Here is a 16,136-nt window from a genome sequence, read left to right on the forward strand (position 1 = left end):
GGCCGTTAAGCAGTCTGGGCCATGAAAAATTCCGTTTGGGGCCAGACAGGTGAGCAAACAGTCACTCATCTGGCAAACATTCCGCCAAGGCAACGCCCAGTTTACAGTTCAAAGGTTGCTGACTGGAGGTCAAGGCCGAGCCTACGCAGCCGAATCTGCCTCAGAAACTGAGGCAATCTGAGACATTCCTCGGCTAGACGAGACAACAAACAGCTGGCCAAAAAAGTAATTGGCGTGGGCCCCACTGCAGGGCAATCAAGCGGACGAGCTACCCTGGCCAATACCATTTCGATTATAGCCGATATATCATCGTAGTTCAGCTGTCTGCTTACCAATCGCCTTTTTATGGCCAAGCGAAAAGCCATCAAAAGCAATAGAAACTTTACAACTTGCAGACATCTTTTGGGTCAGCGCAAGAATTTTGAACTCGACTTGACTTCATTGATGGCCAAGCCAGTGGGTACGACGCTACTTGTGTGTAAGTTGGTGTTTGCATACGATATGGAACATTGGCCCTAAGCTGAATGGCACATTGGCCATTGGACACTGGACATTGGCCATTGGCCATTGGTAATCCGACGGAGTGGAAGCTTGGGGGAGGTGCCACAACAGAACTGCATTGAAATCAAGCAAGCTCTTGACTTGAAGTTTCCGAAAAGCATTTCCTTGTCACCATCGAACTTTTTGCTCCCATTGTATGGGTTTTCGCCTGCATTCCGCTAAAAAGGAGGACCAGCCTTAGCCTTGGCCCCCCAACTTGGCCCAATCGACTTGGCTAACAGCGTTCTGTTAGCGACCACGTGCTTTCCTGCAAGTTGGCGATTCTGCGCAGTGCGGCGTTAACCTCTCAGCGTTCTGTTCCCAGTATTCGGCCACGGTGCGTATGATTGATAAACCAAAATAAATATTTGCCAGCCTCCGCGGTGCATAAAGTGGCCCAAAAACTCAGCGAAAGCTGAGAGGAGGCATCGCACTTGAGGTTTGGGGACTCGGGGGCTTTTTTAGGCGTTGGTCGCCTGTCGTCGAGGGGTTGTGACCCCTCCGAAAGGGGGCTTTCCACCAAACATCTGTGTTACACACACACAAATACACACACACAGGGATACGAAACACAGACTGACAGCAGTGACCTTGAGCAGGCTTTTGCATTGCCTGTAAAACAAGAGAGCGCGTGGCTGTGTGTGTTTGTGTGCGTCACGTGTAAGCACCCTGCAGTTCCAAAAGTGTCTTGTCTTAGATGACATGGACGACTACCCACTGATGCGAGTGTCCGAAGCACCTGGAGCCGCACTGGTGCCATTTCATATAAAGCTCTTGTATAGCATTTAAGGATTTGACATGCATGCCGCTCTCGATGACCATTTTGTCCGATTCATCGAACGTGGCATCGATGGCTTATACGAATTTTGTATGGAGAAAATTCGTATAAGCTATTGATGCTTTCGTTGCTGACGTGGAGGCAATGTTGTCATCTATGGCAATGTCTAAAATGTCATCCCCAGATTCATATGAAAAACAATATACTTGTATATATATATTTTTTTTTATTTTATTAATTAATCTTATTTTGAAACATAAGAGATAAGTACATAAATAATATGAAATTAGAAAGTTTTTGTTTACCATTTATGTGGAATATTTGCAGGACAACGGCTGTTTTGCGTCCATCTATGGAACAAAAAATATTTTTATTATTACATATTATAAATGTTTTACTTTTTTTAATTTAAAGCAAACTTACCTTTCAAACGATTTAACCGTACATACAGGCTGAATCCTAAAAAGATTTAAATAAGTTTGTAGTAAAAGACATAATATTTGTGTAATCTTAACGACACTTACATGATTTTTAAACAATTCCGCTGCCCGTTGCGCAAATTAAGTAATTTCACAACTAACTGTCATCGCACAACGCAAAAGAATGAGCAGTTCAATTTTATTTTGCACCCTTTTAGTATACCCTTCTTTTTTGGGTATAACAGACGATAAATGACACGCGAGTTATATTATATCTATATTTGAAGTTAATGTTATGTTATGTTATATCTTGGTTTAATAATTTAAATAATGTTGTATATATAAAATATATTATATATGTATATAACTTAATATATATATTATATTTAATATTTTAAGAACTTTAACATCAAAAGAGTATACATAAGTCGAGCGCCCCTTAGCTGTATTTTCCATCGAAAACCAATTTTTTGTTTCTAACGGAGAATGACAACAGTGCAATTAGAAAAACGAAAGAATAGAAGACAAATTTGGAGTCGGGCCGCCGTCGGGTGGAAGCAACGAAATCGTATTCGAAGAGTGAGAAAGAGGGGGAAACTTAGGAATATCCCTTTTCCTTTCCTACACATTGATTGCTTGTATGCCAAAAGACACCAGGTGACAGCCAGAACTGCAGGGCAGTTTGGCTTATATATGTATATCGCACAACTATATACAAATATAAATACGAGTATAGGTGTTTCCTCTGCGGATGGGCCTCCCTGGCATTGTAAAAACTAATGGAAATTTAATTTCTGTTTGGGGTGGCATTAGCATTTTCCGAGTAGTTACCATGATTATGATGCTTATTACTTTATGAAGTTTAGGTTTGTGGGCGACGGTGCTTCAAATCCGAACTCAGGTGTCGATTAAAGCTGATTAACTGAAACACACCAGCTGCCGTGCCAATTGTGGTTTGTGCCCCCCATTCGAACACCCTGCCAACTGCCAATGCATTCAATTCCAATTACAATTTAATTGTCAAGGCAGCAGCACCCGGAGGATCTCGACTGGATTTGCAACTGTCAAAGTGACAAACATGGGGCACCGCCTCCTCAGCCAGCCAGTCATCCACTTATTTATGCCTTTTGAGCATTTGTTGTGCACTCGGAGTTACCCAGCTGAAGTCGTGTGCAGGAGGAGCAGAGCCACACACATAAATTGCTTTTGACATGCTCCGTTGACTTTTATGAGCGGGGATTGTCTTTGGCCCTCCTCCTAATTAGAGCCATGTTTTCCGGGGAGTGGGCCAAGTTGGCCGTCACTCTGGGCTCCTTCGCTTAACAAGGAGCCATGTCAGTGGCAGAATCCTGCAGAACTGCAACCGCAAAACGAAAACTTTGCTAAATAGAAATGTTGCAAAATATTTTGAAGCAGATTCCGCTCGCTCTAACTCTTCGTTTTCCATTTTCCATTTCCCCCTCTTGATTTTCCCTTCGTCTGGGCAAAACAACTTTTTGTTTCGTTCAGGTTAAATGCTCGCGAATTGTTTTTTGGCCAGCAAAACTTTGTGATTTAACTGCTGAATAAACGCCAACAGGGGAGCGGGCGATTTGGGCGGAGCGGAAAGCAGAATGGGAGAGTGTGCCAAATATTTAAGTGAAATTCTTTTTCAGCTGACTCAGCAGACAAAGGATCCTTGGCAGTGTCCTGTCGACTAGTTTGTCATTTGCGAGCGCACTTAACGACCAAATGCTAGTCAGCATTCGGGAGCTGCTGTCCCTGAAAATTGGGATACATTTAATGCTCTTAACCTTTTTATGCAAATTACATTTTCTCGTCTATCCACTTCCGGGTTGGCTCGCTTCCTTCTTTTTAGTCACATTTGCGGCTAGAAGGGCAAACATGGATTCTGCTGCGGTCTCAGCTTTTTGTTCAGCTTGCTAATCAGTCTGTTTGCTTTGGACCCCAGGACTCTGTCCAGGACCTGGGTTAATGAGCAGGGTATTTTTTAATTAATGCACACATGTGGCGTATACGTAATGCGGGCTAGATCAACCGCAGCGCCAATTAAAAATTATTTAAACTGTTTTCGTTCGTGGAGGAGTTGAATGTTTTCAATAGAAAAAACCCCTACTAAATTATCTTATTTTTTTGATTATAGTGGGTTCGTTTATTTTGTAGCTAACTTAAAATTCAACATTTCCATCCAAAGGAAAGTGAAGAAGCATCTTGTTATCCAACTATTCTTTTCTCTGGCCTTCAGATTTCCTTATACATTTCTTGCGTATTGTTGCTAGTTTATTTGCCTCTCGTAAGTTAACTTTTTCCTGCTTATCCAAGCTGTTTTTCATGGAAAGTTATGAAAAATATAAATTTGAGAGCAGCAAACGAAGTGCCTGGAGTGGTCAGGAGAAGCAAAGAGGCCAAGGCGCCTCGTGGTTGACCGACAATTTATTACAATCACGTCAAAACTCATTTGAATGGGCGCAGTTGCTGGTCATAAATCAGATGCTGCACTGCAGCTGATAATGCTGAAAGTTGGGCGGGAAAGTAAGTTGGGCGCTGGGCGAGGCTTTAACCCCACTGTGGGCGAGCGGCTCAATTGAATTGGCCGCTGACTTCTGGCCAAAAAACACACGATCCAGAGGAGCGGGATGCGCTGCTCGGTTTTTCGGTTTCGCAGTTTCTGGGTCAAAGGCAAATGGGTCAGACGTGGAGGAGCCCCAGCTGGAAGGCCGTATAAATCACAGCGAAAGTTGCCGAATATGAAAAGAGAAAATCGCTTTAAATTTTATTTCAGAGCACCTAGGGAAAAGGTAAAAGAATAAAAACCAACTTGCAGAGAAGAGAGCTCTCGTAAAATTCAGAATTTCGAGTTGAATATTTCCATAAAATGCGGAACATATTGAGAGTTTTCTAGAGGGAAATATTATGCCTGCACGAGTTTAAATTTATTTAAACTCTTCAAAATTTACCTGACTTAATTGTAAAATTATAAATTATTTACGTTTATTAGCGTAAGAATGTTAAAAGTGCACCTTACTCTGTATCACCCATTAAATAAATTTCAACTCTTTAACAATACAATCTAATTTGTGAAAAAGTGCAGTTTTACCAAGTAATTAAAAAACTAAAGAACAAACATCCGCAACACTTTGCATGATAAATGATTTTGCAGCTCACAAGTAGTTTGCTAGTGGGTTACAAGCTCAAGCTCAAGATCAAGATCATCGGATTCCCATGCCATGGCTGCAACATGACTTGGCTATATCCGATCCGCTGACTATATAAACCGAGCTTTGCATGGGGTTAAGCCATCAGTTACTTCTGAGCCAGTTCCAGCTACAGATATCTAGTTCATCATGCGCTTCGCTCTGCTCGCTGTCTTCCTCTTCGGAGTGATCTTTGCAATTGTGTCCGCCGGTGGAAGCGGCGGAGGAGGAGGCGGTGGCCAAGGAGGCTGGCAGAAGAATGGAGGTGGAGGAGGTGGCCAAGGAGGCTGGCAACAGGGAGGAGGTGGCCATAAGCAAGGAGGAGGAGGCGGCGGTGGCCAAGGAGGTTGGCAGAAGGGCGGTGGCGGCGGTGGCAAGCATGGAGGCGGTGGAGGAGGTGGTGGCAAGCATGGAGGCGGCGGAGGAGGTGGTGGCAAGCACGGCGGTGGCGGTTGGTAAATCCCAAAGATCCTCGAACGAAACACTGAAAATACTCCAGCGGCTACTCAAATTCTGATGCAACGTATCACTTTAAAATCTTTCTTCAGCATTGCTGATCTCCTAACAACAAAACCTCTTTGTTCTGAGCTCAATTGTTTTAAACTAGCAACATTTTTTCTTTCTCTTATTTGAATAAATATTTCGTCTTGCAAATCACAAAACCATATTTCCTTTTTTTTTGGTGGGAAAATATTCCTATGTTGTTATTTTGATTGTAAACAAAATACACTTTAAAGTTTGCTGCTTCCCTTACTATTTTTCGACTGCAATATTTTTATAGGGGAAGTTATAGGGGAAGCTAAAAATTCATCGATTTAAAAACCCAACAGCCATTTAAAGATAAACTTTTGCATCCCCGTTTTTCGCCCAAGTTGCATAACAAATTAAATTTGTATATAAGCACTGCCAACTTTTCCTGCTGCATATAAAAATCATTATCAATGATTTTCCGGCCACACTCAAGAAGCTGCATAAGCTGCACAAATTGACTTGTTTATGCGATAATTTCGTGGAGAAATTCGATTATTTAGTGATTTCCAAGGATTTCTAAAGAGTGTCCTGGGAAAAGCTCCAAGAAAATGTGGGGGAAACACTAAAATAGGATGGCCTGGGCAGCTCACAGCTGCTTGCAGCTTCACATGCCTGGGAAAATAAAACAAGATTTATTTAGTTGGCCCGGCATTAACTGTTGCCCTTTTGTTATGGCCAAGATGCCCCTTCCTTAACCGACAGGAACTCTTCTATAACGACTTTGTATGCATGTGTGTGTGCCGAAGGAGCCAACACATAAAACTCAGATGGGTTTTCTTTTCATTAAAAGCGGATTTACGCACACACAAAGTGGGGAAAGGTGGGGAAGAGCGGAGGACGAAGGACGAAGGACCTAACTGGGAAGTGAGAGCAGCTTATTGCACAATAAACACGAACCCAACCCCAGCGCCATGTATGCACACAAATTATGAGGCTGGCCAGGCGAAGAAAAGTCCCCTCGGTGTTCAGATGCTGACTCAGCTCCGAGAAGTTTCCCTTTTCCGGCACTGCTAAAAAATAAATTAAATTGGCCGGCTACAATCTATTTTATCTCTTGAAAGTTGGTGCTAACACAGTTGCATAGCAATGGCGATAAAAATATTTTTTGTAATAGTTTAGTGGATTTTTAATACAATATCAAGGGAAAGGAAAGTGGTGGCAATAATAAGCTTGACTGTTGATACCTATAATAGTCATTGAAACACAAACATTTATCCTCAGGAAATTTAAATAAAAATTTACTTTTAAAAAGATAAAAAGTTCGATTTTGTTTGCAACAAAGTTCAAATAGTTGTAGTGACTGCTAGTTAGGTCAAAAATACTTTTGGAAAAGATTAAATTTATATAAAAACATTAATTTTTCTTTGTGTAAAGGGCGAAGGCGATAACGAATCCTCAAAGGCGAAGGATATGTGGGGTGCCTTTGTGTGCGTGCTCTAGTCGTCAACTGGTCAATGTTGTCACAGACGAATGTCAACAAGAGATAAGCCATTCATTTTATTCATTCATTCGGGGCCAGCCTCCCACTCGTACCTCACTCGTAACTTCCCTCGCTCGCCGCCTTTGGCAGTTAACTATTCCGTAATTTGAGACTTGTTTGCTGTCACTCGAGACGAAAATAATCGACTTTGCCACGCCGTCTACTCGCTATCTTTATATATATATCGCCATCCTCGACGAAATTCGGGCGCGACTTGTCTCCGATTTCGTGGGCAGGACGAGTAAATAAAAACACGAATACGAAGGCCAACTTTGAGGTCCGAAGGATTGAATACCCTGAAGGATACGTCAATTATCGTGACCATCGGTTTACATAAACTCTGTATATATATGCAGTGTAAACGTATTTTATGTAAGATAAGCCCTATCGATTCGTGGAGTAAGCTGTCTGCAGCAGATAAAAGTTATTCCGTGCTGATTTTAATGAATGGTTCAGATTTCTATAAGTTAAACTAGTTCTTTCACTTTGCTCAGAGAGCGTTTGATGCTGTTATGTAAGCTATCAAAAAGTACTTTGTGTTTCTTAGAACTATAATGGCTCTTAGGTATAATCAAATTCCGCCACAGCTACCCTAAATTGCAAAACTATTTTGCAGGGCATTAGAAAAGAAGTGAAAGCCATGTTTTGTTATTTTTTGTGCCATGGCTTGAATGATTATTTTTGTGTGTCTGCGAGCAAGAAACCCAAAGTCCTTTGCTAATTATGCCACAGAGTTTTGCTGTTGACTTTGCCCAGCTCTTGGAAATAAATGATAGGATGCTTGGTCAGCTCATTCACATCCTGGCCATGTTTGTTGACCATTTCTTGGGGCTCTTGGCCATTTGCCCGAGACAAAACAAATGTTGCTGCATCCGGAGCAGTTTTACCCGTTGTCCTGCCGTTTGGCTGGCTGTATTACTCTATGGCTGTATGGCTGTATGGCTGCAGGGCTGTCTGACTGGCTGGCTCGGCCTTACACATGTACCCGGTTTCGTCCTGCGGCGACCGCCTCCAGTTTTTCACTGCGGCCACGCCAAATGCATTTTTCAACTGCTGACCGGAGCAGCGTCAAGTGCACTACGAAAAATTATTCAAAGCATTTGTTTCAAACTGCATTCTCCTATTGCAATAACTTTAATTACCCCAAAACACATATGAACTACGCTACAAGTAAGCCTACAACATCTAAACCCTGAAAATAGTATATCTTCTTTCTATTTTTTAAGCAATTCAGAAAATTCTGAATAAACTACAAGAGAACATTAAGCATGTTTACTACTCTTTTAAGTAATGTACAGTAGAATCCGGTTATAACGACTTCCAAGGGACCGACCATTTTTCGTCGTTATAACCGGAAGACGCACTAAGCAAAAAGGAGGAAAACAATTTTTTTTTTTTTGATTATTTTATGGTTGCTGTGTTTGTTATAGGTTTTTAAAATAAATCAAATTAATTTTTTAATTAAAACGAAAAATTTAATAAATTAAATTCAAAAACATAGGTTTTTCTAAATACTGAAAACTGAATGAGCTTATTATTGCACATATTGCATTTAGCAAATTAAAACATTCAGTTTTACTCGGAAAAAAGAAGAAAAAACTAGAAATATAACGGGACATCTCATGGAATAGACTATGAGGTCTGCACACACAGTGTGACGTCGGCATTGCACTTCGACTCTCTCTCTCTCGCAGCAGCGTTGTTAAGGCGACAGCTAAAACTAACAGAGAGTTGTGCCAGTGCAACATCCTTCGTGTCGCTGCTACGCACACAAGCAAGGGTGACGTTCACTGACAAATACATACATTTCTAACAGCGTGTTTTGATGCTTAAATTTGGAACTATGGCACTGTATTTTTTCCGGCACGACGCAATATCCGGTTAAATTTTTCAATTTTCTTGAAAAATTTCATTCTTATAAGCGGTTTGTCGCTAAAAGCGGAAACGCTCTAAGCGGAGGCCCTTTCATATAACTTTGTATGGGGACCAACCAAACCATCGAGTTTTCGACGCACAACCCGGACGGACACTATAAGCGGAGTCGTTATAACAGGATTCTACTGTAATTAACTCTCCAGAGAACCTTATGATGTATAACAAAACAAAGAGAGTTTTTAATGGCTTGTAAGCCCTTACAATCTTTAAGTAACATCCTTCTTAAAGATAAATTCCCCGTTGAATATCCTCAGTGTTGTGATGACTTTAGAGCTGAAGCTTCTGGTCGGTCGCCCGCCTCGTTAGCCACATCTGCTCAAAGGGCGGGGGAATGGGGAGGTAAAATGGGTTCGGGCCAAATGTTGCACGGTGAAAAATAACAGAGCACCGGATGTGTCGCCTCCCATTCCCGACAAGCATTCAGTTTGAGTGCTGTTTGACTTGCGTATAAATGCAATTTACAGTTGCAGGCGACGCCTCATGAATTTTAAGGAGCTGGCAACTTGAACTGGCTGCCACGCCCACCCGAAATTACTTTTACCAGCCCCGCCCCCCACCTTTCCCTCCTCCACCTTTTTGTGTGTGTGTTGTCTTGGGTGTTTGCGATAAATGCTTTACTTAATTGTGTGAACTCATTTCTGATAGGTGGGCGTTGTGTGTGGCTTAAATGCAAAACGCAAATGCAGATGGGCAAACGAAAATCGAAGAATCGAATCGTTCAGCTACAGTCGCATATTGCGTATACGCCTACGTGCGGGGTATTTACAGTTTGCTGGCCCTTATTTATTGCACATGTTTTTATTGAATTCTTCGGCAGACAGGCAGTCAAAAGGGAGCAGTGGCGGCGTTATAAATATTTATACCCGGACGTATAATATTGCCGGCATTGTCCGGTGGGAGGGAACTTGGCCAGGAACTCCCTTTGGCCGGTGGCCACAGCTTCCCGCTCCTTAACGCTTTTTAAATTGATTTCTCGCATCCATTGTGCCACAGCCGCCACAAACAGACAGCCAGCTTCACTCCCAACCATATATAGGTATATATATATATATAGATTTATATGTATACCCATAGCTACAGCTTACAATTCCGTGACCCTCGATGGCCAGGCATTTATCTTGCGACCCTTTTGGGACTTCGCAGCCCTTTCGCCTTGGCCAGAAATTGGCTTGTCCGCACTTAAATAATAATCAATTCTATTAAATTATTGAGTAAGCTGCTTTCGCTAATTGTGGGTGGCAAGCGGGCGGTCTGAGCCAGTTATTACAGCTTATTTGGGCGAACTTTTCTTATTTTCCCCTTAGCTGCCTCCTTGGCCTGTCATTGTGCCTGGATAAACTTTATTGCCAACTTTATTTTCGCATTTCCTTTCAGGATTTGTCACTGAAGTCCCCGAAGCGTTTTCTTCGCGCTCCCTCTCTCTTTTTACTCGATATTTTGACGGGTATCTGGCGCATTACTGTGATTATTGTCGTTTCAAAAAGGATGTGGTTACAGGATACGCTAACTACATTTGCCACATGGCTGCAGTCCCTTTTCGATCCGCTTTTCACTCTGTTATTTCGACTGGTTTGAATTAAATTGCTTGTCGGAGATAAATCAACAGAGGGCGCATATATTATATGCACTTTTTTATTTGAGATTTAATAAACGGAATGGCGAGATGGGAAATGCAATAAATAAATATTGCCTGCAGACAGCCTGACAACTCTTTAAAAGGAAACATTTCTTTAATAGCTTACAACGAGATTTCCTACATGATGAATGAATACGAGTATATTTAATACAGTTTTTTTCGGTGGTCTATCGAAAAAAATTACATATTTATACAATACGGGGCCGCATTATTCAATGTTGTCGGTGATAAAGATAATATTGAAACGCGAATGGTCATTCAATATTTAAGCCTTTGGTAAACGATATGAATTTTTGTCGCTTAATTGAAGCAACATTTTTTTCTTATTGTTTAAATTGGTCTGGAGTTTTTTTCGAAGGGGTTTTAATCTTAAACAAACAAATATGTTAAGGCATAAAATGTTCAACTTAATATTTTACTTTCACGAAAATATTTCTCTACATTTGAATCGAAAGTAAAGCCTGAAAGTATGATTTAAATTAGACTCTAAATCATTTTAACAGCGCTGTTAATGGCAGAAGCATAACTCTTTGGTAAGCAAAAACAAGTTAAACAAATGTTAATGCAATAAAATTTAAAAATACTGAAGTGTCACAAAAAAGTAGAGACCGAAACATGAGAAGCTGTGAAAATAAGCCAACAAATGTTAGCGAATATTGTTTATGGTTATTCCTAAGCGCTGCACAGACAAAGTTTTAATGAGCCGAAACAGCAGTGAACTGCGGGGGGGAATGGCTGGATTCGAGTTTAGAACAGAATTTAATTTGCACTGCCAACTAAGCTATACGAGTAGAGTGCAGATATTTGGGGTCGGGGGTTTCGGGGATGCCGAGTGCGGTTTGAAAATGATTTTGTAATATTGCACACAAGCGGAGCGCTCAGCTGGAAATAGCTGAACGCATGGCACAAATGCGCATAAATAAACATTCCAGGACGAACATTCCTGGGCTCCCGCAAAGGAATACTGCGGCCCAAAGGGGGGTCGGTGGCCCTATGCAGGTAATAACCGGATGCAGCTAATTGAATAAAGCGTGTTTAAGCCGGGACAACGCACACAGGACATTGCACCCGGTTTCGTTCGCGTTCCCTGTTCCCGGGATGTCAGAGGATCCGTAAGCCCCGACGGACAGCAGTCCGGTTCAGTTGGGAATTGCTCGTGGTCCACGGAAGCGGAAGTTGCACTCTGCCCGTGTGTTTGTGCCTGGATATAGCTTAATGGTTAAACTATTTAAATTTTAATTTGTTTGGCATTAGCGATGTGTGCGGGGCATAAACCTAAATACCGTATAGCACATCACAATTCAAATGGGAATTTGGAGTATTGTAAAATACTGTTTTATATAAAACAAGAAAGAAAGCTAGCTTCGACAAGCCGAAGCTTATATACCCTTACAGTCATCACATAAGTCGTGCAAAATGCATAAAGGCTGAACAACATTAAAGTAATAAATGTAATAATAATTTTTGATAAAATTTTATTCAAAATTATATAGTAGTTGAAAACACAATTTGAGAGAGATCAAGTCAATATGATCAAAAACAACGGCGTGATAATTAGACCTGAACCCGTTCTATTTTATTATGAGCATAGTAACGAAATTTCCCCGCTGCTCAGTGTTTTATTTCCGTTGACTTGCGGTAACCAGCTCAACGGCTAATCCTATATTCATTTAGCAAATCACGTACAGCACATCAGACCACGTATGTACATGTATATATATAGCAATGTCGTATGCGACTTACCTGCTTTGATGTTGCAATGATGATTAATGAAAACGAATCCATTGAATACGTGCTACGCTGCCGCTATTGTCGCCTTCAGTCCAAACATAATACCCTTAAGACTCCGACAAAGTAAAAAGAACTGAAATTTGTTTCTCTTTGATTGATTTGTCGAAGGCACCGAAAGACACTACCTAATTGGTCGATTCAATGATTGGCAAAAATCGGTTTTATGAACTTAAATTTAAGGCGATTGCTGACACAGAGCGGAAGTCCAGGGGAAATCATGAAAACAAAGGAGAGAATTATTGTGTGAAAATTGGGGGGAAATGCCGGAGGTTGGAGGCAGCACAACAATTTGATTTGCCGGAAAATCAAATCAATTTCAAAACCGAAGCCCTGGCTGCCAGGACGGTTTACGGCTGACTGGGCTGGCTAATTATTTTGGCCAATGGCCACAGTCCTGGGCTTCGTGCAGCAGGACATGTCCGGGGATCAGCATGCAAAGTCCATTTACCATTTACCATCGAGCTGGAGTGACGCCTACATAGTAGACAGATTAACTAGCCATGTTCCGGGTGCCACTCACTCGCTCCTTTGGCCAAAAAAAGGGGCCATCAGGCCCAAAGTAGATTACCAAATTTAACACATCATTGGGTTTTTATATCCAGGACATGGCCATCGTCTGTGAACAAAGACAGCCGGATAGCCGGATAGCCCGATGGCCCCGTTGGCCCTTCGCCTTTGACATATTTAAAATTCCATTTCGGTATTCCGTTCGCTTATTTACCCGCACACTCTTCATCAATGGCAACTCCATATTTTATATGCCGTTTTTAATCAAATTCACACTCATCGCGCGGTCCCATGAAATATTCAAGTTTTGGCTGTCAACCAGATGTTGTGGGCTGGTCGGGCCCGGCATTCCCGATCTGGTTCGGAATCGGCAGTGGGATATCATCCAGCCAGCCAGCCAACCATCCAGCCAGCCAGTCAGTCGGGCAGCCCACTGTCAGTTGGCAAAGGCTTCGCATTTCATTCGCTTTTTGGCATTTTTATCGCCGCTCGCACATATGAGTTTTCCCTTTTCTACGTTGACAATATTTTTAATGAAGTTCCCTTTCGTTTTGCCGGCACGAAGTGTCAAATTAAAATAATCAGAACATGACAGCTACCGGTGTGCTGCCAAATCCCCCTCGTCGTTAAGCCCACGCCCAAAAAGTTGAGCCGGAGAAATATGTTTCATTAGCGCGAATTTCGGCGCATTTCTTGCAACTTATTTTGTGCGCTTCATTTAAGCGACAAATCCGATTAGGCCAACAACCAGCAAAGTTCCACTTCCAATTCCCGACTTTTACTAAAATAAATTGAAAATTAAATCGAACGTGAACCGCAACATGAACATTAGGCGGCCAGCGACTAAGCATTTAATGTCGATTCCCGGTTCTCTTCATCTCTTTCAAAAAAAAAAAAAAAGTCCCGAAAAGCAAAAACCATAATAAACACAAAAGCAAAGTAAATGGGCAAACAAGAAATAAGGCGAAATTGCGAGCCAGATCAGCGAATCTCTCGGTACCCTTCTCAATATTCCTGCACAAGGGTTCGGCCCGACTGGAAACTTGAGATTTATTAATTCTTAGAATGATTCCTATAAATTTGTCTCCGCATCTGGGTCTGCTGACCATCGGATGAGCCGGGACTGGGGAACGGAAACTGACGGAGCATGGAAATCTCGGGCTCGGCAACAGCACTTTTTATCCAGATGAATTGCACTTTGGCTTGATGATGAGGAAGGGAGAGGGGGTGTGGGATATGCTTAATAAACGAAAACACTCAATTAATCTTTGCTATTGGGGGAGATAAGACTTACGGATACTTTAAATCTTTTTATATTGTTTTTTTTCAATCAATATCCTTTCCGTTCGCTTTTAGCTTGAGATTCTGGAGGTCAATGCATTTGGCAATACTTATTTATTATCAGAAAATTTTAATTTATTATAAGAAAATGTTTAAAGAAAGCTTTTGAGGTCTGGGTCACATTTTCAGAAGGCTAACGAAAGGTTTTATGTTTCTTCACCAAACCCATTGGAATGCATCTTATCTGCCAATACAACTCACACAAATATCGCATTTAAGCTATCAGTTTTTCATAAAACAGCGCTTAGATGTTGCCAGTTGCTGGTTGGCAGTTGCGGATTGCAGCCATCGCTGTTGCTGTTGCGGTTGCTTGTGGCCACAAAGCCAACAACATCGATACTTGGCGTGGAATAAAACAAAACTCTCATGCCTCATGTTTGGTTACCTAATACATTTCTCATTTTTTGCCAAACAGCTGAGTTCGGAGGAGGAACCCCAAGCACCTGGCAAGTGTTGCTCGTTCCCCCGTGCAGCCGACAACCGACAACGGGCGACCGGCAACTTGCAACACCAACGAAAGGCAACTCCCCCTGGCGAAGTGTGGCCCTACAAATTGCTTCCTCATTGGCCACAGCAATTAAAAGTAATGAAAACTTGTGCAGTGCAACAAAAAGTGGCACCACCTCCCGACCATTGCCACATCGTCATCCGCAGCTCGAACTCCATCTGCCACTTCAACGGAGCTCAGTATTCGCAGGTCTCGTCGCATTCGGCGGATGCGGCGCTGCATTAAAGTCAAACAACGGTAATTATGCAAATTGCAAACTGGAGCGACTCCAGCGACGGGCAACGGCTGTCAGGCGGTTCCCCCAACCACTGCCTCCTTCTCCTTCTCCAGCTCCAGCTCCTGCTCCAGATCTCTAGGAGCCGTTCCACAGGCTTCCGAGTCCACTGGCCACACATCGACGGTGGCCACCGCAAGTGTTGCCAGTAGGAAATCAAATTAGCGCCCAGCTGGGCAGCTTTGGCCACTCGAATGCACTTTGAAAAAAAAACACAATATTAGTTTGAGAAGTCCTTATTATGTATATTTTATTTATATAATGAATTTCTCTTAAATGAGTATTTTTTTTAATAAGTTTTAATTCTTATGAAAATAGTCCTTAGTATTTTAATATAATTTGACATTTTCAGATTTCATTAGATTAAAATCGGATGCTTAAAAAATGTATTCAATAAATCTCAATTCTAAAACAGGATGTAGCTTTTTATTTCAATTAGCTAACATTTTTCCGTGTGTATATCCTAGCTCCTGGACTAGATTCAGACCGCAGATATGGAGAGTTGTTGTTGCCGAGTTGTTGTAGTTGCTGCGGTGGCCGCAGCACGCACAGCAGCAGCAGCAACTGCACACCAGCAACTACACACCAGCAATTGCACACCGGCAACTGCTCTGCATGTGCTCATATAAGCAAATGTGATTATTGGTCTACGGGCTTAGAAGCAGGCCACAAATGACTGGAGGAGAACGCGGGGAGGAGCAGCGGGAACGGAGGCATTCAACTGGAAAAGGAAGCTTTGCTCAGCGGAAAGACTGAAAGTACAGGAAATGGCCTCGAGCGATCATCTTCTAAGCTCTGACTAAGCCGTAGTCAATTTGCCTTCTGAAACGTACGAGTTTAGCAAATACTGCAGTTGTGACTTCAATCCGACTGTCCAACAAAGTGGTTGCGGATGGATGTCAGTTTGAGAATTTCCTGCCAGTGGTAGAGAAATATAGAAGTATTTACTTGAGTAGGCAACTGCTTAAAAATAGTAAACTTCCAAATAAATATCACTATTAGGAGATAATATTTATATTTCTTTGGCCAGTCCAGAAGTAATAAAATCCTGCGCAACCTCCAAAGGGCTCACCTCCTTTAAATAGCGCTGTCTGTAAACAATAAAACTGGCTATTGAAGATATATGGGCACTTGCATTTTAGTACGACCAATGCCAAGTTCATAGGAAATCAATCAGTGCAGAACTGCAAGCGAACCTTTGG

General features: G+C 42.0%; 2 protein-coding genes across 2 annotated transcripts in view; one reads left to right on the forward strand and one right to left on the reverse strand.

Annotated features, from left to right (window-relative positions):
• The window catches only part of LOC108088251, a 77,528-nt gene extending 65,173 nt beyond the window's left edge, over nucleotides 1-12,355 (reverse strand). Inside the window, exon 1 of the mRNA XM_043208380.1 lies at nucleotides 12,257-12,355. The gene's annotated coding sequence lies outside the window, so the exon portion shown is untranslated. The remainder of the gene's footprint in view (nucleotides 1-12,256) is intronic.
• LOC108093268 (protein FAM98B) lies at nucleotides 5,043-5,593 on the forward strand. The gene has a single exon (XM_017193246.2). It carries the CDS (start codon nucleotides 5,082-5,084, stop codon nucleotides 5,388-5,390), a length of 309 nt encoding a protein of 102 aa, XP_017048735.1. The 5' UTR covers nucleotides 5,043-5,081; the 3' UTR covers nucleotides 5,391-5,593.
• Nucleotides 12,356-16,136: the final 3,781 nt, after the last annotated feature.

This window comes from Drosophila ficusphila, unplaced genomic scaffold (genome assembly GCF_018152265.1).
Source record: "Drosophila ficusphila isolate 14025-0441.05 unplaced genomic scaffold, ASM1815226v1 contig_106, whole genome shotgun sequence".
Lineage (NCBI taxonomy): Eukaryota > Metazoa > Arthropoda > Insecta > Diptera > Drosophilidae > Drosophila > Drosophila ficusphila.

Coding starts and splice junctions, on each gene's coding strand:
- LOC108093268 (XM_017193246.2), top strand. CDS start 5,082: ATGCGCTTCGCTCTGCTCGCTGTCTTCCTCTTCGGAGTGATCTTTGCA.